We start from the raw sequence: 23,780 nt of genomic DNA on the forward strand, positions 1-23,780 counted from the left end.
CCAAGATGCACCCTTGTGCACAATATGAGATCATTTGAACAAACTATGTCATGAATGTGGCCATAAGATTGATCGTTTGGGTTGAAATACATGAATCTTCACACATGATAGCTCATTTCCGAGAACACTTTTTTAAAATAATTACCGTATTACAAGTTTATTATTTTTCCTGGAAACTTGGTCACATATAATGACACAATGTGAAGGTTTTCCAATTTTTTGATTTTTTTTGAATTTTTTATGCCCGTTTCAAAATGCGGTCAAAACGGCGGGCTTGACCGTTCCTAGCTAGTGGTTGAATCTCTGAATTTTTTGGTGTTTCTCTGATTAAATAGATACTTATGTACCTAGAAATGATTTTTGGAAAAAATAAAGAGCAAACTATGAGGCAGCTACAGTTCAAATTTGACCCGTTTCCAACTAAATCGACGGCAATTTGTCTTTTTCACCAGAGGTGGATCAAAACTTTTTTCACCCAACCATTTGGTCAGTTGTGCATTATATATGTCCTAGTATTTTATAAAATTGATTTGGTCCACTTTTGCAACAATTATTTGGTAGGTCCTTCACAAAAAACCTCCTTTTGGGCACTCGAAAAATGGAAAATGAATTTTCTGTGCAAAGAAAATGAAAACTTCCTTAGGCAACATTGTTTGGAATTCCAAGATGCACCCTTGTGCACAATATGAGATCATTTGAACAAACTATGCCATGAATGTGGCCATAAGATTGATCATTTGGCTTGAAAGCCATGAATCTTAACACATGATAGCTCATTTTTGAGAACACTTTTTTAAAATAATTACCGTATTAGAAGTTTATTATTTTTCCTGGAAACTTGGTCACATATATTGACACAATGCGAAGGTTTTCCAATTTTTTGATTTTTTTTGAATTTTTTATGCCCGTTTCAAAATGCGGTCAAAACGGCGGGCTTGACCGTTCCTAGCTAGTGGTTGAATCTTGGAATTTTTTTGGTGTTTCTCTGATTAAATAGATACTTATGTACCTAGAAATGATTTTTGGAAAAAATAAATAGCAAACTATGAGGCGGCTGCAGTTCAAATTTGACTTGCTTCTAGCTGAATCGGCGGGAATTTGTCTTTTTCACCAGAGGTGGATCAAAACTTTTGACACCCAACCATTTGGTCAATTGTGCATTAAATATGGCCTAGTATTTTAGAAAATTGATTTGGTATAATTTTGCAACAAATATATAGTATTTCCTTCACAAAAAAACTCATTTTGGACACTTTAAAAATGGAAAATGATTAAAAAAACTAATTTCTCCTAACTCTTTTAAAAGATATTTGTCTTATTTCAATTTGCCATTATTCCCGAAAACTAAGGTCAAATTTGATGAAACATGAGAAGATATTTTATTTTTATTTTTATTTTTCAGATCATAAAATAGCCAATATGATTTAGCACCTTACTTTTAGTCGATTACGACCAATTTAGATGGTCAAAAAAATGTAGTACTGGTATACTACGTTCTGATTGGTCCAGGAGCATCTCACGCGGATCGTGCCTAATCACCATCGGATGCTCCTAGATCCAACGGCCCGCCTGTCTCACCCATGTCACCCAACCCACACCCCGCACTCCCTCCCACGCACCCAACCACACCCAACCCCTCGTGCCCACTCGCCTCTCTCTCTCTCTCTCTCTCGAACCCTAGCGCTCCACTCCTCCCTGGCCGCCACCGCCTCCGGCGCCCTCTGTCCGGCGAGTTCCATATGGATCGATCCCCTCCAATCCGCACCACCTCCGGCGCCCTCTGTCCGGCGAGATTCATATGGATCGATCCCCTCCAACCCTCCAACCCACGACTCCTCTCTGGATCTCTGGATTGACCCAACCGCTTCTCCCCCAATCCCAGCCTCCTCCATGCCGAGCCGAGAGACACTCCCCACTTCCAGCCGAAACCCTAGCCTGAGACACCTTCCTCCTCGATGGCCAACCCCTCCATGGCGGCCGGCGGCAGGGTGCCCTTGGCGGAGGGGGTCCGTGCCGTCGGAGCCCAGATCCGCAACCGCATCCGCGTGGCGCCCGTCGACCGCGTGGCTGCGGCCCTGGAGACGCGATGGCAGCGTCGGCCCTGGCGGTGTTGGAGGCGGCGAGCCAGTCCCTGAGAAACCGCGAGATCCTCGGTGCCATGGGCACCACCGCGGCGGCGCTAAGCACCACCGATGCCGATGGGGTCCAACAAGGCGGACAAGCCGCTGCGGCGGATCGGTGCGTCGTTCGAGCAGCTCGCGGTCGTCGCCAAGCCACAGCAGTAGCCCGCGATGGCGGCGGGGGACTTCTCGCGTGCCTGCTCCAACGTCTCCGTCCTCTTTGGCTGCCTCGGCATCGCCTTCAAATTTGCCTTGATGGACTACGTCGCCAAGGCAAGCGGCCGCTCCTCAGCCCCCCTCTCCTCCCCCGCTACCTTCTCTGTTGTTTGGTATGCTACTTCATTGTGCTTGTATTGTATGTGGTAAAATTTCTGGTGATTCCTTCCTGGGACATTATTTAGTTGTGTGAAGCTGAGAGGTTTGGGATGAAATGACCATTGCTTGTTCAATCAGTAAATTCTTCAGTGTTCTTGGCTTCTTAGTACATGCACATTGAGTACATGCACATTCACATTTATTGTATCTGAATTGTATCAACTTGCCAGTTAGCTAATTACTACAATCATGTGCACATAACTATGTGAAGTTGATGTTCAACCATTACATGTGATAACTAGGAAGCATATTTTATCAGTGGACTGCTATTTCTTTTCTTGCTTCTGTTTGCAAAATTAGGTGATCATGGTAGCCTTGTTTTCTTTAGTGTTAAAAAAAGTACTAGGCTGCAGTTTTTTAGTGTGTCATCTTTATATGTGTCTTTCGAGTGAACAAACTATGCTAAAGGTAGATCAGGACTTTCATGTGAAGTGGAATTCTATCTTGGGTCTGATCTTTTGAATGAAAAGTTTTAGTTAGAAATACACTGCTTTCTATCTGAAGGGGTGTATAGCTGTGTTGTATGACGTTGTTAGTTTTTGATGTACAAAAATTTGGTAGGTATTCTAGGCTGATGATTGTTGGGACTCTATAGTTATTGAATGGATTTGCTAGCAACAAGGTGCCAGGCACAATTTACTGGTTATGAGAAGATTATAGTTGTGTTATTGTGATATTCAATTTATAGAATTGACTATGTTCTGTTTTTGCTTCAGGTAAACCAAGGTTTTGCTCATGGCTCGTACTAAGCAGACTGCTCGTAAGTCCACTGGAGGAAAGGCTCCTAGGAAGCAGCTAGCCACCAAGGTTTGTGACTGCAATATTGATAGTTTACCTATGCCATGTCTTTATTTATGGTTTAGGTAAATTGAACTGGGTATAATTTGAACCTCAACCTTCATTGCCAGCTTATGACCAGATATCCTACTGATGTATATGGACTATCATGGTATTATTGTTAATTTGACCATGTGCTCTACTTTGCTTTTTGACAGGCTGCCCGTAAGTCTGCTCCCACAACTGGAGGAGTGAAGAAGCCTCACCGTTACAGCCTTGGAACTGTTGCTCTTCGGTGTGTAAAATCTTCCAACCTATTGTAGCATGTGTTATAGTTTTGTTTTGAAGTATTCTCAAATGAGTAAATTTTGTGCTTGACTTTGCAGTGAGATCCGCAAGTACCAGAAGAGCACGGAGCTGCTCATCAGGAAGCTTCCATTCCAGAGGCTTGTTAGGGAGATTGCCCAGGACTTCAAGGTGATCAATCAACTTGTGCACTACATTGTGATGCTCCTGTTGTGTCAACTCTTATAGTATGATGAATCAAGTAAACTAAAAGCACCATCCTGTTCTGTCTGTGCAGACTGACCTCCGCTTCTAGAGCCATGCGGTGTTGGCCCTTCAGGAGGCTGCAGAGGCCTACCTGGTGGGTCTCTTCAAGGATCCGTGGCAAGAGGGCTTACGGTGCTTGCTTTGCCTGTGGGAATGTCTCTGGCGGGCATCTGTGTCTGCTTTTGCTGCTATTTTTAGTGATTGTTTGGAACTGCTAGCTCTAATTTAACTTAATTCTCGTTCCCCTGTTTCTGCTGTCAGTATTCCCATGGCAATTTAGCTAACTATAGTAATACTGTACAAGAAACATCATTGCATTACAAGTTGGGTTTGAATCTACTTGTGAGCAACTGGGTGCGCCCATTCTAGAAATATGATATGTAGATTTGCTTCACAGAACTGATGATGATGCACGTATTTGGAACAGTCCAGTCCATTCTCACAACCAATTAAGTCCAGAGCTCACACCTCTCTGTTGATGATGCACGTACATTCCAGTTAAAGAATAACACAGGATTAATTAATTCTTGGGCTCTTCTAGCCGTGCTTCTTACTCTAGGTTCCAAGTAGAGATTCCTATATACGTATACTTGCTTTGCTGCCGATTCCTGACTCTGTCTGTCTGTTTTGGAACTGTAAAATGCAGTGATGCCAAACATCGCCTCTGCTTCAACTGATTAATTTTCTGCGTGCCAAACAGAGCCTGTGATGTTATCAAAATATTTTCTACTCTTAATGGGTTTATCGCACTTGATGATCTTAACCACCAAGATCTCTGAGGCTCTTATTTCTAGTCTAATGTTATCAGTACAGTACATCCGATGTTTTCATGATAGATACATATATGTGACATCAATTTGTCGTTGGATATTGCTGGAAACTAGCTATGCCACATCAATTTCTTGGTTGTCTAGTTTGTTATGTCACATCAATTATATGCTTTTTCTGAGATTGTGTTTTAACTACTGCCACTTTGAGCTGTTGTAGATTTTAGTTATCAATTACAACAAAGAATTCTTACATTCCAGACTTGATCTTACTACTAAATAGCACCCCCTGTTGTTGTTGTTGTTGTTGTTGTTGTTGTTGTTATTCACCCTATCCTTGCTGTTCTGTTTTCTTGTTGGCAGATATTTTGAGTAAATTCAAGACGAAAGATGTTCAAAGAAGCTCCAAGACATTCTTATATAGCAAGTTATGTAATAATAGATGGGTTATCTAGGAATTTAATGTATCTTCTCTCTGTTTGTGAATGAAATACTAATTATGTATGTGATTTAATGTATCTTCTCTCTGTGAATTTCATGTATGTTTCAGAATTACAATTCCTGTTTCATATGAAATAGTAATTATGTATGTGATTTGAAAATGTGTGCAATGAAAACATGACTCATGCGGCCCACTTATCAAAATAATTTGAGCACATTTGAAATTTCTGACGTGTGGGACCAATGTATGATATTATGATATTTGGGACAAATGTAAAACAGTGGAAAATAAAATAGCAAAAAGTAAAAGATCATACGCTGTAAAAGGCCGCATCTAGAAATAAAAAGGCCAAATTGTTGGGCCAGGCCCATGTAGCTAGAGAAAATTAATAGAGAAAATATACAGTAAAAAGGCCGAATTGTTGGGCTAGGCCCATGTAGAAAACCGAATTGGACCGGGCTGAATCTTGTGCCACATCAGCTTGCCACGCTGGATGCCTACGTGGCCTGGGGAGGTTGCTAGTGACCAAAACGCCACAGTAGACGTATTTTGGTCATAAACGTCTTCGATCATTCCATAAGAAAGGTCGCTAATGTCAGTTTATGACGGCCAGCTTTTGACCTTATGTTTTTGGTCACAAAAGGTCACAAATGAAAATTTGTGACCATTCAGTGACCAATAGTGGTGTTCACAAGTTGACATATTTCTTGTAATGCCCCAATGTAAAAAAATGACGAAACTTGACGATTTAACTTGGGATTGGACAGTATGTTTGACGGTGGTTGTGTGAATTGTAGATGAGCTCGGTTGACTCCTCTTTCGTGGATGATTCATCGTCGGACGAGGAATTTGATTTGCGTGAAGAAGAGGAGATTGCTATGCTAGTGGCCATACACAAGAGGAAGAAACCGAAGCATGGTGGTTCTGTTTATGGTCGTGCGTTCATTCAGAGAGAACGGATTGATGCGCACAAATGGTTGGTGTGCAACTACTTTGCATCATCACCTGTTTTTCCGGAGAATTACTTTTGACGCCGTTTCAGAATGTCGAAAGACTTGTTCTTCCGCATTTGCAATTCCGTGAAGTGGCATAATCCAGTCTTCGAGCAGAGAAGGAACTGTGCCGGGTTGCTTGGCCATAGCATTGAGCAGAAGGTCACTGCCGCTTTGCGCATGATGGCATATGGTGTTCCGGCAGATTACATTGATGACAACTTGGCGATTGCAGAGAGCACTTCTATCGTCTATGTCAAGCAATTTGCAATAACTATGGTAGAAGTGTTCGGTCCACAGTACTTGAGAGCACCCAATGCTCAGGACACTCAGAGGTTTTTGGAGATGAACAAAGCTTGAGGGTTTCCAGGTATGCTCGGGTCTGTGGATTGCATGCATTGGAAATGGAAGAACTATCCAAAAGCATGGCGTGGACAATTCAAGGGTCGTGGGAAGGATGCCACTATCATTCTTGAGATAGCTGCAGATCATGAAACATGGATTTGGCATGCATATTTTGGTATGCCCGGTTCTTGCAACGACATCAACGTGCTCGTCCGGTCACCTCTCTTTGCCAACTTAGCAAATGCAGACGCACCACCGGTGACCTTCGAAGCAAATGGCCGCACCTACAACTATGGGTACTATCTTACAGATGGGATCTACCCGAGGTGGTGTACATTCGTCAAGCCGGTTGCAAAACCTGAAGGTAAGAAAGAACTTGTCTTTCATAATGCACAAGCGGCGGCTAGAAAAGATGTTGAGAGGGCATTTGGGATTTTGCAATCCCAATTTGCTATTGTGCGAGGACCATCTAGATTTTGGGATCAAAAGATCCTTTGATACATCATGACCGCTTGCGTGATCATGCATAACATGATCATTGAGAACGAGCGTGGAACAAATTTAGATTACAACTTCTATCAGTTGATGGGCATTCGTATTAACCCCATGCGCAAAGAGGAGCGCATCAGGCGTTTGATGAAGGTGTACAGCGAGATTAGAGACATCGATGTGCATAATCAACTCCAGAAAGATTTGATGGAAGAGCATTGGAAATGGCATGGTGAAAGATCCGCATAGATTCATTATTTGTTTGTTCAAAACTATGTTGTATTGTGCAAAACTATGTTGTATTTGTGTTGCATTTCATCTCCTGGATCTGAAGAACTATATAATAATTTGATATTGTGGACATGAATTTTTTATGTTGTTTTAAAACATGTTTTATGCAATATGTGGGGCTGTACAGTGGCTGGACAGCAGCCGCGCGGCTGCTGACCGGTTTTGGACCATGAATTTGGACCATCTATTGGAGTTACTCTTTTGGACCATGAACTTGAACCATCTGTTGGAGTTGGCCTTTTCTGGAGCTCCAAAAGACACTTTTTGGCGGTCCAAATTTTACATCTTTAGTTTTGGACCTTCAAAATTTGGACCATCTATTGGAGATGCTCTAAGAATTAGGATAGCACTAGTATATGCCCACATCTCCTTATCAATCATGCTACTAACTTGCTGAATATATAGATTTTCCTTCCAAGAAAAATATATTCATCTTCAATAAGAATTTCTCTATCACTGGGCAAATATTCTGGTGCAGACTATGCTCCTGCTGACTCGTTCAGACAACAAGCTACAGCCAGAGTTGAACAGTGGCACAGTTACACAGCAAAATCTGTCAAAGCTAAACTCAGTTCCTGAGAAAAAATGTCAAGGTTCTCTTCTTTGTAGGTATAGACAGATATGCCTCCTGTTAGAAAGAAATATCTCCCTTGTTCATAGATTACATTCAAATTTGTGAAGGACAATTCAGATTTTTTTTCTGGTGCTATTGTTGATATTGTAGGTTTTGTTGTTGCTTGAATAGGCACAGCGGCATACCCCCCGACCCCGCCCCGGTTCACACCCACTAAATCACTACCTGTCAATTAATCAACGTTATCGGCTCATTGGCTCTAAATCCCTTCCTCGAAGCACCTTATCGATGATTCCTTGAACTGAAACCTTCCAGCCGTTGAAGATCACATCATTGCGGTGCCACTGGATGCACCAGAACACCGAGGTGATGGATGTCCACATGTCTCTTGTATCCCTCCATCAAGTAGCTGCTCCTCATGGTCAGGCATCCACTTTTGCTGGCATTCATGGAGGACGGAATGGCAGACCTCCCATGTGACCACAAATCCAAGCAGTACAGGTCTCCAACATCTGGTCGCACATCGGGCAGCGGACCAGATGCGGCAGCCCACGGTGCTGAAGACTATCTGTTGTCCAGCATCTATTACAGGCAGCTAGCCACACAAATAATCCACAAGCTCTTAGGAGCACGACATCTCCAAACCTGACTCGTGATCGGCACTTCGGTACAAAGAATGCCGCAGATGGCCACTATTCAGTGTGGTCACGTGTCTTTCTGAAGTTGTCACTATTACCAAATATGAGGTGTCATATCAAGGAACCAGCAAATATTTCTCTGAATCTGCGGTGTAGCCAGTAGGAGAGGCTGCAACTTCCCTCCTGCTCTACCTCTGGGATATATGGAAACACAGGCATGGTGCGGTCCATCAAGCGTTACCTGCTCAACTGCTGCAGGGTGATAGTCATCTGCAGCGAGCAGTTCGAGCCTCACTCGGAAGTCAGAACCCCCAACTTATCCGCTATCTTGAGGACTCACATTGATTGAGTGTATTTCTCAAATTTCTCCAACATTATACAGCCTTTGAATATACCCATTGTTTCTTAGGCATCATCGTCTACAGGCACCTGGCCAATGATTGCAAGGAAGTCGCGGTGCTAACACAGCATGTTGACGGAAGTGAACTGATCGATGCTTCGCCGATGCATCCGCCTTGTCTTCGAGAATTGGCATCCGAACAATAACTGTGCTCGAAAAGGGTACAAGATTAGGCTGAGATCAGGCAACCTCTGTTGAATCTGTCTTTCACGGCATAATTTGTGCTGAGATCAGCCTGAAATCGCTACAGTGTGATATAATAAATAATTAGGAAAAACAGATAAGGTATCAGGCATTCGAACTGCACAGAAAAAAAAAGCAAGAAAAGGATAACAGAGAGGCTTAGAACTAGTATGTAGACTAAGAAAACTAACCCCATGGTTTTGGACTGCTAACCATGTGGTCTGCAGATTCACACCCGTCTAATCTCTCAGAGTTGCTAACATCAAATCCGAGGTTTCGTGTGATTGGAGCACTGTTTATTTGATTCTGCAAAACAGAGCAACAACTAACAGACTCATCGTAAGGCAGATGGCTACAGAAGAACAGGTAATGATTCTCTAAATTAGTACAGAGATACCAAAATTTACTGAAGAATTGACTCTACATAAAACTAACTTCACATGAATACTAATAGCCATTATTTATAAATAATTAGCACAGAGATACCAAAATTTTGTCCAAGGAGTAAGGATATGACCATATATAATTACTAGTAAGAGGGGGTAGAACAGTTCAATGGGTATGCAAGTTTTTAGCTTCACATTATTCAGCGGAACACAGATTGACAATAGAAGTTATCTGCAGAAAACAGTATATAACCAATCAATGCAACAAAAGTAGTCTTGCCTTAATTAATAAAGCCAGGAAGCCACGAAATAAGCAGTGAGTATGAAAAGACATAAGTTAGACCAACAAAAGGTCGCTAAAGTGATAGCCTAAACATCAATACAATTATATGAACAAGCACAAGCTAAAAAAATAATACTATCCTGACATGCTTATTTACTGGAAAAAATAAGTCTATTATTATTCTGCCAAACATGTCCCTGAAATGATTAGTTTTACTCCACAACTGAGTGATCAGCATACTGCAAATTATGTTATCTATTTGATACTGGTAGAGGCAAGGCAACTATTCTTATTAGCCCAAGGAAGCAGGAGTAGGGCCTTTGATTTTGCAAAATCTTGAAAACCTGCTAGAAAAAGCAATCAGGTTTAGAGAGAGACAAAGATCCCACAGATGAGGACTACTATTTTCAATTTCGTTGGTTGTAAAAGACTTCAAATCAGGGATACTAGTGCCTCAAACTGTTGAAACTGGAACATACTTAATTACAGAATAAGATATTAGTGCTGAGCAAGAAATTGTTAAAGGCTTATTAGAAGATTTTGATTGTTTTCTGATACAGAATATTAACCAACTAGGATTACAAATCATCAACACTGACATTTCTCAGCCTTTTCAGATAGCAAGATCACATTACATGATGCACACTTATGCAAACTTCTACAAATCCTAGCTAGAGATATCAGGTAGACCTTAGCAATGCAAACACCTACGTAGAATCAAAGAACCAAGTAATGCAGATTGTATCAGAACATAAGATTCTAATAGAGATATCATGTGCATGTCAAAATAGAACACACTAAAGTGTCTCATACAGCTCTACTTGTTGCACATCAAAAGGCATAGTCAACATACTACAACCCATACCAACATGTCCACAAGGGAAACATCCAGCCAGAGACAGTGCTAGATATGAAAACGAGTACAGATCAAACTGAAAACTGAAGTTGCCATTTTCCATAACAACTAGCGAAGTTACCCGCGCATTTGCGCGGCTAGGTTGTCATTTGCCATTGTTAATATTTTTCATTTGTTTACTCTCATACATGAATTCAATCTAATGTTCAAAATTGTACTCCACTCTATTTAAAGCTATTAATGCCGCCCGTGTGTTAGACTTTTCATCGTTGGCTACATGAATTGGCTGTTAAAAATTTAGGCACATATTTTCCTTGAACATTAAATTGTTTAGTTTCATTGTAATGTAAATGTATCATTTTATGCATGGAGTTGATCCACAATTCATGTTGTTAACTATTTTTCACTAAGTAGATATCTATATAATATAAGAAAAAATTCTAATAAGTAAACCCTGACTTAGGTAATAGAAAATACAAACTCAGATGTCAAATCAGCACCGGGTAAAATGGTTCATTCCTCAAACCAGCAAAACATAAATTTTAAGTACACCAATTTTGCACACCAGCCACGTCGGTTGTCGCTTCGCCAACCCAGCTTGTCAGGCTGCCTCTATCAGCCTCCTCCACCAATTTGGGTCATGGTCCACCAGGTGAGGAGCACCCAACCAACCCCTATCCCTACTTCTTGTTAGGCCGATGAAATGGAATCAATAGTCAATACTACAACCAGATCGACCAATTTCCCATAGTATTGTTGTCTTCGCTCCGTTGTGAACATTCACTGCGAATGGCAAGGTTCCGCCCCAGACTTTAATTGGGATGCCACCTCATGTACCCACACTACTAGGGAAAACCTTATAGACAGGAGCTTACTAGTAGCTCTTTTTAAAAGGCAACACTACTACTAATCATTAGTAGCGCTTGGCTGCAGAAAGCGCTACTACTATGCGCTTAACGGTAGCGTTGTAGCTACAAAACACGCTAGTACTATAATTTCCAAACCATTGCCAGCATGCCAGGCATACTAGTAGTGCTGGTGTGCAAAAATCCCTACTGCTATTGTACGTAGCAATAGCGCTTTCCTCTGACCAGCGCTACTGCTAAATTTAGCCCCCTCCTATGACCAAAGTTTAGTCCCACCTTGCTCCGTGAACAGAATTTTTACCACCTTAACTATGGTGATTCCCAAACTATCACAACCAGTTGGTCTTCATTGAACTCTATGTGTAGGATTTGTGGCAATATGAATCTTCGTCTGTACCTATACAGGCGGAGATACATAATGACAATTTAGATTCTACACAAAAAGATCAATGATGACCAATGCATTTTTTTAATTTGATGCCTTTTTTGCATGCTAACGATAGGAGTTCACCGGTAGCGCTTGTTCAAGGAAAGCGCTGCTAATATGATCATAGCAGCAGCGCTGAACCTATAAAACGTGCTACTACTACTGATCATAGCAGCAACGCTTTTTCCCCGACCAGCGCTACTGATAAATTCAGTCCCCCTCCTAGCCCAAAGTTTTGTCCCACCTCGCTCCGCGAACATAATTTTTACCACCTTAAATATGGTGCTTCTCAAACCATCACAACCACTTGGTCTTCATTAAACTCTATGTGTAGGATCTATGACCGCAATAGGAATCTTCGCCTGTTCTTAAACCGGCGAGGATTCCTACTGACAATTCAGTTTCTACACAAAAAGATCGATGATGACCAATGCATTTTTTTAATTTGATGCCTTAACGATCATAGCCTTAGTAGTAGCGTTGGTTAAGAAAAAATGCTACTGCTATTGATCGTAGCAATAGCGCTTGTTAGAAACAAGCGCTACCACTAAAGCCCTTATCCAAAACCGCCCCGCGCGCGTCCCCTCACTCCCCCCTCACACTCACATCGTACGTCGCTCTGTCGCTATCGCCGCCGTCCCTCCTCCTCCGCCGTCGTCATCCTCCTCAACCCCCAAGGTACCTACCTCCTCCTCCCCCTCCTCCTCCCTCCTCCTCCCTCTCCCCCGGTGGCCCCCTCCTCCTCCTCCCTCTCCCCCGGCGGCCCCCTCCTCCTCCCTCTCCGACGGCCCCCTCCTCCTCCTCCCTCTCCGGCGGCCCCATCCTCCCCCTCCCCCCCTTTCTGTAAATAGAATAGGAAGTTTTTAGATTTTTTTAAGTAAATGTAGGTTTTTAGTATATTTTGTTTTTATAAAATCTGAATAAGTAATTTGAAAAGAATAAAATACGAAATTGAATTTTTTTAGTAAATGTAGGTCTTTTGAATAGAATAGGAAATTTTTAGAAATTTTGAATAAAATAAAATATGAAATTGAAAAAAATAGGTAAATGTAGGTCTTTTGAATAGACTAGGAAATTTTTAGAAAATTTGAATAAGTAAATTTGAAAAGAATAGGAAATTATAAGTAAATTAGAATAAGAAAATTTGAAAAGAATAGGAAATTATAAGTAAATTTGAATAGAATAATTCAATGTAGCTTATGGAGTTTCACTAAGTCCTAAGATGACGATAATAATGTTTTTGTTTATATTCTGTTTTTGCAGAGATCAAGGAGCCCCTGCTGTTGGGGATCGTAGCAGAATTTTTAAAATTTTCTACGCATCACCAAGATCAATCTATGGAGTCATCTAGCAACGAGGGGAAGGAGAGAGCATCTACATACCCTTGTAGATCGTTGAGCGGAAGCGTTCAAGTGAACGGGGTTGATGGAGTCGTACTCGTCGTGATCCAAATCACCGATGATCCTAGAGCCGAACGGAAGGCACCTCCGCGTTCAACACACGTACAGCCCGGTGACGTCTCCTACGCCTTGATCCAGCTAGGGGAGAAGGAGAGGTTGGGGAAGACTCCATCCAGCAGCAGCACGACGGCGTGGTGGTGGTGGAGGAGCGCGGGACTCCAGCAGGGCTTCGCCAAGCACTACGAGAGACGAGGAGGTAAAGGGGTATGTCTGCGCCAACAGGGAGAGCAAATCACATGTGTTGGGCAGCCCCATACCTCAAGTATATATAGGGGGAAGGGAGGGGCTGCGCCCCCACCTAGGGTTCCCTCCCTAGGGGTGGCGGCAGCCCCCAGATCCCATCTGGGAGGCGGCCAAGGGGAGGGGGAGAGGGAGGCGCACCAGGCATTGGCCTTAGGGCCCATCTGCCCTTAGGGTTTGCCCCCTCTTCCCCTTAGGCGCATGGGCCTTGGTGGGGAGGCGCCCCAGCCCACCTAGGGGCTGGTCCCTTCTCACACTTGGCCCATGTATGCCTCCGGGGCCCGTGGCCCCTCCCAGTGGACTCCCGGACCCCTCTGGTGGTCCCGGTACACTACCGGTGATGCCCGGAACACTTCCGGTGGCCAAAATCATGCTTCCTATATATCAATCTTTACCTGCGGACCATTCCGGAACTCCTCGTGACGTCCGGGATCTCATCCGGGACTCCGAACAACATTCGGTAACCGCGTACATACTTTCCCTATAACCCTAGCGTCATCGAACCTTAAGTGTGTAGACCCTACGGGTTCGGGAGTCATGCAGACATGGCCGAGAAAACTCTCCGGCCAATAACCAACAGCGGGATTTGGATACCCATGTTGGCTCCCACATGCTTCATGATGATCTCATCGAATGAACCACGATGTCAAGGACTTAATCAATCCCGTATACAATTCCCTTTGTCCAGCGGTATTGTACTTGCCCGAGATTCGATCGTCAGTATCCGATACCTTGTTCAATCTCGTTACCGGCAAGTCTCTTTGCTCGTTCCGTAACACATCATCCCGTGATCAACTCCTTGATCACATTGTGCACATTATGATGATGTCCTAATGAGTGGGCCCAGAGATACCTCTCCGTTTACACAGAGTGACAAATCCCAGTCTCGATTCGTGCCAACCCAACAGACACTTTCGGAGATACCTGTAGTGAACCTTTATAGCCACCCAGTTACGTTGTGATGTTTGGTACACCCAAATCATTCCTACGCTATCCAGGAGTTGCACAACCTCATGGTCTAAGGAAATGATACTTGACATTAGAAAAGCTTTAGCATATGAACTACACGATCTTTGTGCTAGGCTTAGGATTGGGTCTTGTCCATCACATCATTCTCCTAATGATGTGATCCCGTTATTAACGACATCCAATGTCCATGGTCAGGAAACCGTAACCATCTATTGATCAACGAGCTAGTCAACTAGAGGCTTACTAGGGACATGGTGTTGTCTATGTATCCACACATGTATCTGAGTTTCCTATCAATACAATTCTAGCATGGATAATAAACGATTATCATGAACAATGAAATATAATATAATAATAACTAATTTATTATTGCCTCTATGGCATATTTCCAACAGTCTCCCACTTGCACTAGAGTCAATAATCTAGTTCACATCGCCATGTGATTAACACTCACAGGTCACATCGCCATGTGACCAACATCCAAGAGTCTACTAGACTCAATGATCTAGTTCACATCACTATGTGATAAGCACTCAAAGAGTTCTGGGTTTGATCATGTTATGCTTGTGAGAGAGGTTGTAGTCATCGGGTCTTGCCATATTCAGATCCCTATGTATTTCGCAAAACTTTATATCATAGATGCTGCTACCATGTTCCACTTGGAGCTATTCCAAATTACTGCTCCATTATACGTATCCGGTATCTCTACTCAGAGCTATCCGGATAGGTGGTAAGCTTGCATCGACGTAACTCTTTACGTCGAACTCTTTATCACCTCCATAACCAAGAAACATTTCCTTATTCCTCTAAGGATAATTTTGACCGCTATCTGGTGATCCACTCCTGGATCACCTTTGTACCCTCTTGCCAGACTTGTGGAAAGGCACACATCAGGTGCGGTACTCAGCATGGCATACCGTATAGAGCCTATGACAAGAGCATAGGGGACGACCTTCGTCCTTCCTCTTTCTTCTGCCGTGGTCAAGCTTTGAGTCTTACTCAACTTCACACCTTACAACTCAGGTAAGAACCCCTTCTTTGACTGATCTATTTTGAACTCCTTCAAAAACATGTCAAGGTGTGCATTCTTTGAAAGTATCATCAGGCGTCTTGATCTATCTCTATAGATCTTGATGCCCAATTTGTAAGCAGCTTTATCCAGGTCTTCCTTTGGAAAACACTCTTCAAACAACCGTTTATGCTTTCCAGAAATTCTACATTATTTCGGATCAACAATATGTCATCCACATATACTTATCAGAAATATTGTAGTGCTCCCACTCACTTTCTTGTAAATACAAGTTTCTAGCAAACATTGTATAAACCTAAAAGCTTTGATCACTCCATCAAAGCATATATATTCCGCTTCCGAGATGCTTGCTTTAGTCCATAGAAGGATTGTTGGAGCCAGCATACCTTTTAGCATCCTTAGGATCGTCAAAACCTTTTATTGTATCACATACAACTTTTCTTACAAAAACTGGTAAGAAAACTTGTTTTGACATCCATATGTAAGATTTCATAATCGAAAAATACAGCTAATGCTAACATGATTCCGACGGACTTAAGCATCGCTACGGGTGAGAAATTCTCATCGTAGTCAACTCCTTGAACTTGTGAAAAGACTATTTCCCACAAGTCAAGCTTCATAGATGGTAACATTACCGCCCACGTCCGTCTTCTTCTTAAAGATCCATTTATCTCAATGGCTTGCCGATCATCGGGCAAGTCCACCAAAGTCCATACTTTGTTCTTATATGGATTCTATCTCGGATTTCATGGCTTCTAACCATTTGTCGGAATACGGGACCACCATCGCTTCTTCATAGCTCGTAGGTTCATTGTTGTCTAACAACATGATATCTAAGACAGGATTACCGTACCACTTAGGAGTAGTACATATCCTTGTCGACCTACGAGGTTCGATAGCAACTTGATCCGAAGCTTCATGATCACTATCATTAACTTCCTATTCAACAGACATAGGTGCCACAGAAAACATCTTTCTGTGTTGCGTCACTCTCTGGTTGAAGTAAAGGTTCGACAACCTCATCAAGTTCTATCTTCCTCCCACTCAATTCTTTCGAGAGAAACTCCTTCTCGAGAAAGGACCCGTTCTTAGCGACAAACAATTTGCCCTCGGATCTGAGATAGAAGGTATACCCAACTGTCACCCTCGGGTATCCTATGAAGATGTGTTTGTCCGCTTTGGGTTCGAGCTTCTCCGGCTGAAGCCTTAAGCATCGCAGCCCCAAACATTAAGAAACGACAACTTTGGTTTCTTGCCAAACCATATTCTTACGACGTCGTCTTAACGGACTTAGATGGTGTCCTATCTAAAGTGAATGCAGTTGTCTCTAACGCATAACCTCAAAATGAAAATGGTAGATCGGTAAGAGACATCATAGATCGCACCATATCTCATAAGGTTCGTTTATGACGTCCGGACACACCATTACCCTGTGGTGTTCCAGGTGGCTTCAACTATGAAACAATTCCACAATGTCTTAAGTGTTTGCCAAACTCATAACTCAAAAATTCTCATTGATCAGATCGTAGGAATTTGATCTTCTTGTTATGATGATTCTTAACTTCACTCTAAAATCGCTTGAACTTTTCAAACGTTTCAGACTTGTACTTCATTAAGTAAATATACCTATATCTACTCAAATCGTCAGTGAAGATGAGAAAATAGCGATATCCACCGCACGCTCCAATTCTCATTGGATCACACACATCTGCATGTATGATTTCCAACAAGTCACTTGCCCGTTTCATTGTACCTGAAAACGGGGTCTTAGTCATCCTGCCCATGAGGCATGGCTCGCATGTGTCAAGCGGTTCAAAATCAAGTGACTCCAAACATCCATAGACATGGAGTTTCTTCATGCATCTTACGCCAATATGACCTAAGCGGCAGTGCCACAAGAAAGTGGTACTATCATTATTAACTCTACATCTTTTGGCGTGAACATGTGTATTAACACGACCGAGATTCAATGAACCATTCACATAGGGTGCATGACCATGAAAGGTATTATTCATGTAATCAGAATAACCATTATTCTCTAATTTAAATGAATAACCGTATTGCAATGAACATGATCTAATCATATTCATGCTCAACGTAGACACCTGATAACATTTATCTAGGTTCAATACTAATCCCGAAGGCAGATGGAGCGTGCGATGGTGATCTCATCAACTTTGGAAACACTTCCAACACACATCGTCACCTCGCCCTTAGCCAGTCTCCGTTTAGTCCGTAGCTTTTGCTTCAAGTCACCAATAATAGCAACTGAACCGGTATCCAATACCCAGGTGCTACCAGGAGTACTAGTGAGGTACACATTAATAACACGTATATACTTTGTTCAAGTTTCCAGCCTTCTTATCTACCATGCATTTGGGGTAATTCCGCTACCAGTGACCGTTCCCCTTACAATAGAAGCACTTAGTCTCGGGTTTGGGTTCAACCTTGGGTTCCTTTACTGGAGCGGCAACTGGTTTGCCATCCATGAAGTTTCCCTTCTAGCCCATGCCCTTCTTGAAACCAGTTGTCTTGTTAAACCATCAACACTTGATGCTCCTTCTTGATTTCTACCTTTTGCGGTCTTAAGCACCGCGAACAGCTCCGGGATCAACTCCATCCCTTGCATGTCATAGTTCATCACAAAGATCTAGTAGCTTAGTGATAGTGGCTAGAGAACTCTATCAATCACTATCTTATCTGGAAGTTTAACTCCCACTTGATTTAAGTGATTGTAGCACCCAGACATTCCGAGCACATGCTCACTAGCTGAGCTATTCTCCTCCATCTTGTTGGCAAAAGAACTTGTCAAAGGTCTCACACCTCTCAACACGGGCATGAGCCTGAAATCCCAATTTCAGCTCTTGGAACATCTCATATGTTCTATGGCGTTCAAAACGTCATTCGAATCCCGATTCTAAGCCGTAAAGTATGGTGCACTAAACTATCAAGTAGTCATCAGGATGTGTCTGTCAGGTGTTCACAACATCCACAGACGACGTTGTAGAGGTTTGCACATTGAGCAGTGCATCAAAGACGTAAGCCTTCTGTGTAGCAGTGAGGACACTCCTCGGACTACGGACCCAGTCCGCATCATTGCTTACAATATCTTTCAACTTGGTCTTTCTCTAGGAACGTATTGAAACAGGGAGCCACAACGTGAGCTATTTATCTACAACATATTTGCAAAGAAAATTTAGACTATGTTCATGATAATTGAGTTCATTTAATGAACTCCCACTTAGATAGACATCCCTCTAGTCATCTAAGTGAAACATGATCCGAGTCAACTAGGCCGTGTCCGATCATCACGTGAGATGGACTAGTCAACATCGGCGAACATCTTCATGTTGATCGTATCTTCTATACGACTCATGCTCGACCTTTCGGTCTTCCGTGTTCCAAGGCCATGTCTATACATGCTAGGCTCGTCAAGTAAACCTAAGTGTATTGCGTGTGTAAATCTGGCTTACACCCATTGTATTCGAACGTTAGAATCTATCACACCCGATCATCACGTGGTGCTTCGAAACGACGAACCTTCGCAACGGTGCACAATTAGGGGGAACACTTTTCTTGAAATTTTAGTGAGGGATCATCTTATTTAAGCTACCGTCGTTCCAAGCAAATAAGATGTAAAACATGATAAACATAACATGCAATCAAATAGTGACATGATATGGCCAATATCATTTTGCTCCTTTTGATCTCCATCTTCGGGGCTCCATGATCATCGTTGTCACCGGCATGACACCATGATCTCCATCATCGTGTCTTCTTGAAGTTTTCTCGTCATCTATTACTTCTACCACTATGGCTAACGCTTTAGCAATAAAGTAAAGTAATTACATGACGTTTATGTTAACACGCAGGTCATAAATAAATTAAGACAACTCCTATGGCTCCTGCCGGTTGTCATACTCATCGACATGCAAGTCGTGATTCCTATTACAAGAACATGATCAATCTCATACATCACATATATCATTCATCACATCCTTTTGGCCATATCACATCACAAGGCATATGGTGCAAAAACAAGTTAGACGTCCTCTAATTGTTGTTGCAAGTTTTTTATGTGGCTGCTATAAGTTTCTAGCAAGAACGTTTCTTACCTACGCTAAAACCACAATGTGATATGCCAATTTCTATTTACCCTTCATAAGGACCCTTTTCATCGAATCCGATCCGACTAAAGTGGGAGAGACAGACACCCGCTAGCCACCTTATGCAACTAGTGCATGTCAGTCGGTGGAACCAGTCTCACGTAAGAGTACGTGTAAGGTCGGTCCGGGCCGCTTCATCCCACGATGCCGCCGAATCAAGATAAGACTAGTAACGTCAAGTAAATTAACAAAATCGACGCCCACAACAACTTGTGTTCTTCTCGTGCATAGAAACTACGCATAGACCTAGCTCATGATACCACTGTTGGGGATCGTAGCAGAATTTTTAAAATTTTCTACGCATCACCAAGATCAATCTATGGAGTCATCTAGCAACGAGGGGAAGGAGAGAGCATACATACCCTTGTAGATCGCTAAGCGGAAGCGTTCAAGTGAACGGGGTTGATGGAGTCGTACTCGTCGTGATCCAAATCACCGATGATCCTAGTGCCGAACGGACGGCACCTCCGCGTTCAACACACATACAGCCCGGTGACGTCTCCTATGCCTTGATCCAGCCAGGGGAGAAGGAGAGGTTGGGGAAGACTCCATCCAGCAGCATCACGACGGCTTGGTGGTGGTGGAGGAGCGCGGGACTCCAGCAAGGCTTCGCCAAGCACTACGAGAGACGAGGAGGTAAAGGGGTATGGCTGCGCCAACAGGGAGAGCAAATCACATGTGTTGGGCAGCCCCATACCTCAAGTATATATAGGGGGAGGGGAGGGGCTGCGCCCCCACCTAGGGTTCCCTCCCTAGGGGTGGCGGCAGCCCCCAGATCCCATCTGGGAGGCGGCCAAGGGGAGGGGGAGAGGGAGGCGCACCAGGCATGGGCCTTAGGGCCCATCTGCCCTTAGGGTTTGCCCCCTCTTCCCCTTAGGCGCATGGGCCTTGGTGAGGAGGCGCCCCAGCCCACCTAGGGGCTGGTCCCTTCTCACACTTGGCCCATGTATGCCTCCGGGGCCCGTGGCCCCTCCCGGTGGACCCCCGGACCCCTCCGGTGGTCCCGGTACACTACCGGTGATGCCCGGAACACTTCCGGTGGCCAAAACCATGCTTCCTATATATCAATCTTTACCTCCGACCATTTCGGAACTCCTCCTGACGTCCGGGATCTCATTCGGGACTCCAAACAACATTGGGTAACCGCGTACATACTTTCCCTATAACCCTAGCGTCATTGAACCTTAAGTGTGTAGACCCTACGGGTTCGGGAGTCATGCAGACATGGCCGAGAAAACTCTCCGGCCAATAACCAACAGAGGGATCTAGATACCCATGTTGGCTCCCACATGCTCCACGATGATCTCATCGGATGAACCACGATGTCAAGGACTTAATCAATCCCGTATACAATTCCCTTTGTCCAGCGGTATTGTACTTGCCCGAGATTCGATCGTCGGTATCTGATACCTTGTTCAATCTCGTTACCGGCAAGTCTCTTTACTCATTCCGTAACACATCATCCCGTGATCAACTCCTTGATCACATTGTGCACATTATGATGATGTCCTACCGAGTGGGCCCAGAGATACCTCTCCGTTTACACATATTGACAAATCCCGGTCTCGATTCGTGCCAACCCAACAGACACTTTCGAAGATACCTGTAGTGAACCTTTATAGCCACCCATTTACGTTGTGACGTTTGGTACACCCAAAGCATTCCTACGGTATCCGGGAGTTGCACAATCTCATGGTCTAAGGAAATGATACTTGACATTAGAAAAGCTTTAGCATACGAACTACACGATCTTTGTGCTAGGCTTAGGATTGGGTCTTGTCCATCACATCATTCTCCTAATGATGTGATCCCGTTATCAACGACATCCAATGTCCATGGTCAAGAAACTGTAACCATCTATTGATCAACGAGCTAGTCAACTAGAGGCTTACTAGGGACATGGTGTTGTCTATGTATCCACACATGTATCTGAGTTTCCTATCAATACAATTCTAGCATGGATAATAAATGATTATCATGAATAATGAAATATAATATAATAATAACTAATTTATTATTGCCTCTAGGGCATATTTCCAACACCTGCATCATCCCCACTGCCGTCCCCGTCACCGACCTCCTCCGACCTCGATCGAGGTGAGAGACCAGCCACCCCATGTTGTTAATTTAATTTAGGTATTTTAGGTGTTTAATCTTAGTATAACATAGTATGAACCCTAGTTATGATCGAAGCATGTTTAAAATGTAGGGTTTTAATTAGGTGTAGTTAATAGAATTTAGGTATATATCTCGAATGATTATTGAATGCTCATATGATGTAGATATAAACATGTATATCTTGTGTTGCTCAAATAGGATATGTGCTTGCCCAAGTAGCCGGACATGTTTGCAGGTTACACCTCCTATAGTGGCCTATGTTTTGTCGGAGTGTTGATTAATTTCCGTTCCGGCAAATTTCAGGCGCTTGATATGTCCCTTTTAAGCAAAGGTCATGCCGGATTTTTCCGTGAATTCCGGCATGACTTGTGCTAGAATATGTAGGAATTATCGAGTTGCCTGGATTTTCTCGAAAAATAATTAAACGACATTTCGGGTTGACTTTAAGTCTGTCGAGGCTCCATCATCGAAGGTCGAAAAATCAGTGAGGGAGTGTATCCACCATATATGAGAGAGGACGAAGAAGCCCGACTGTTGTCGTGGGGGTCGTTTCTCCTTCTTTTCCTTGTGCTAGACCTTTGTTATGCACTAGGGAAAGGAGGAGTAACGACCATCACCGACGGTCGCAAATGTCAGAGAGGAATCAGTGAGGGAGAGTCTCGACCATATAGACTCGGCAGACCTGTAGTCGACCCGTGATGAATAATAATGATCTAACTTAATTTTTATAGTACATATATTGAATTTTACAAGTTTAATCTTTGAATTATGAATGTAGGAAATGTCGTCATCGGACGACGAAAGTCTCCCGGGGGAGTGCAGCTGGTGCCACGACCGAGGTCTGTGCGACAGGCCTCACCTGGACGAAGATCGGTGCTTCAGCATTAAGCTCGAGGAGACCTTCGATGTTGAAACGGTACGCAACGACGACAAGTGTGTTTTTTCGTAATTAAGCATGACTTCAACTATTTCGGCGTGTAATTTTCATCTTTTACAATTTGAGTAGCTTATCCCATGCCATGCAAGACGCCATGTCTTGGAGAGGATGGGTTTTGAAGACCATGAAAATTTTGAAACAAAGAAAATTCACCTAAGGACCCGTCATGATGTGGATTTTGAAGTAAATCTGTATAATTCTGAGAGCGTAACCCATTTTGGTTGCAAAAATTGGGAAGCACTTTGCAAGATGTATGGTTTTTATGAGGGTATTCTTGTCACCATGGATATTGGTGATCCTAACATCGACCAAGACAATATGGACATTTGGGTCCTTGTTGATACGCTTCCAATTATACCGCTATGTGAGTTTCTCAAACATAGTTATTAACTAATTTATATTGTTCATTTCAAAATAGTTGACAGCTTATTTCCATTGACAGCTTATTTTCATTGTTCAAAAAATGTGCGGAACATGGTAGACAGAACCTACTGCACCGATGGCTCTGAGTTAACTTATCAGGAGAAAAATCATCTTGCCGCATTTTGTACTTATCTTGAAAATTACAATATCTATTATAAAACTCCTCCACATTATGGTCAATATGTGCCACTAGTGTACATGTTAAACTACGGTAACATCCTGGAGATGTCATGGTAAGATTTTTTTAGAATTACGACATCCGTGCATCTTTTGCATAAATTGTTTTAAAACTTAACTACATTGCTAACTATGAAGTTATTACTATGTTTTTCAAAAGAAAATTCCGAATGATTGTGTGTCTCATCTGATGTATCAGAATGGTCGCCTTGATGTTTTGAACATACAGCCAGGTCATCATGCGAATCCCACCTGTCCATATTGGATTTCTAAAAGAAGTGGAGGCATGAAAATCAAAGAATGGAAAAAATGTATGGACAGTCGTAAGGAGGTACTTGGAAGCAACATTATGCGACAGGCAAGAATTGACGATAGGATAATCTCCATTCTCCATAATGGAGATACAGGGCCTATCTTGTTTTATGCTATTTTACCTAAGAGAAGGTAGTAGGTCCTAGTTAATAATACTCATGATCATGTGCTAAGAACAACTAAGT

The 23,780-nt window shown here is 42.9% G+C and overlaps 1 protein-coding gene and 1 non-coding gene across 2 annotated transcripts; both read left to right on the plus strand.

Annotated features, from left to right (window-relative positions):
• Positions 1-3,165: 3,165 nt before the first annotated feature.
• On the plus strand, positions 3,166-3,930 carry LOC125522716 (histone H3.3-like). Its single transcript, XM_048687756.1, has 4 exons — positions 3,166-3,302; positions 3,491-3,567; positions 3,659-3,749; positions 3,856-3,930. Exons 1-4 carry the CDS (start codon positions 3,231-3,233, stop codon positions 3,871-3,873), a joined length of 258 nt encoding a protein of 85 aa, XP_048543713.1. The 5' UTR covers positions 3,166-3,230; the 3' UTR covers positions 3,874-3,930.
• Positions 3,931-4,524: 594 nt separating this feature from the next.
• On the plus strand, positions 4,525-4,607 carry LOC125526092. Its single transcript, XR_007291555.1, has one exon. It is a non-coding gene; the product is annotated as a small nucleolar RNA SNORD24 (small nucleolar RNA).
• The last annotated feature ends 19,173 nt before the right edge of the window (positions 4,608-23,780 follow it).

Source organism: Triticum urartu, chromosome 7, assembly GCF_003073215.2.
Source record: "Triticum urartu cultivar G1812 chromosome 7, Tu2.1, whole genome shotgun sequence".
NCBI classification, from domain to species: Eukaryota; Viridiplantae; Streptophyta; class Magnoliopsida; order Poales; family Poaceae; genus Triticum; species Triticum urartu.

Coding starts and splice junctions, on each gene's coding strand:
- LOC125522716 (XM_048687756.1), top strand. CDS start 3,231: ATGGCTCGTACTAAGCAGACTGCTCGTAAGTCCACTGGAGGAAAGGCT. Junction 3,303..3,490: donor GGAAGCAGCTAGCCACCAAG/GTTTGTGACTGC, acceptor GCTTTTTGACAG/GCTGCCCGTAAGTCTGCTCC. Junction 3,568..3,658: donor CTTGGAACTGTTGCTCTTCG/GTGTGTAAAATC, acceptor TTGACTTTGCAG/TGAGATCCGCAAGTACCAGA.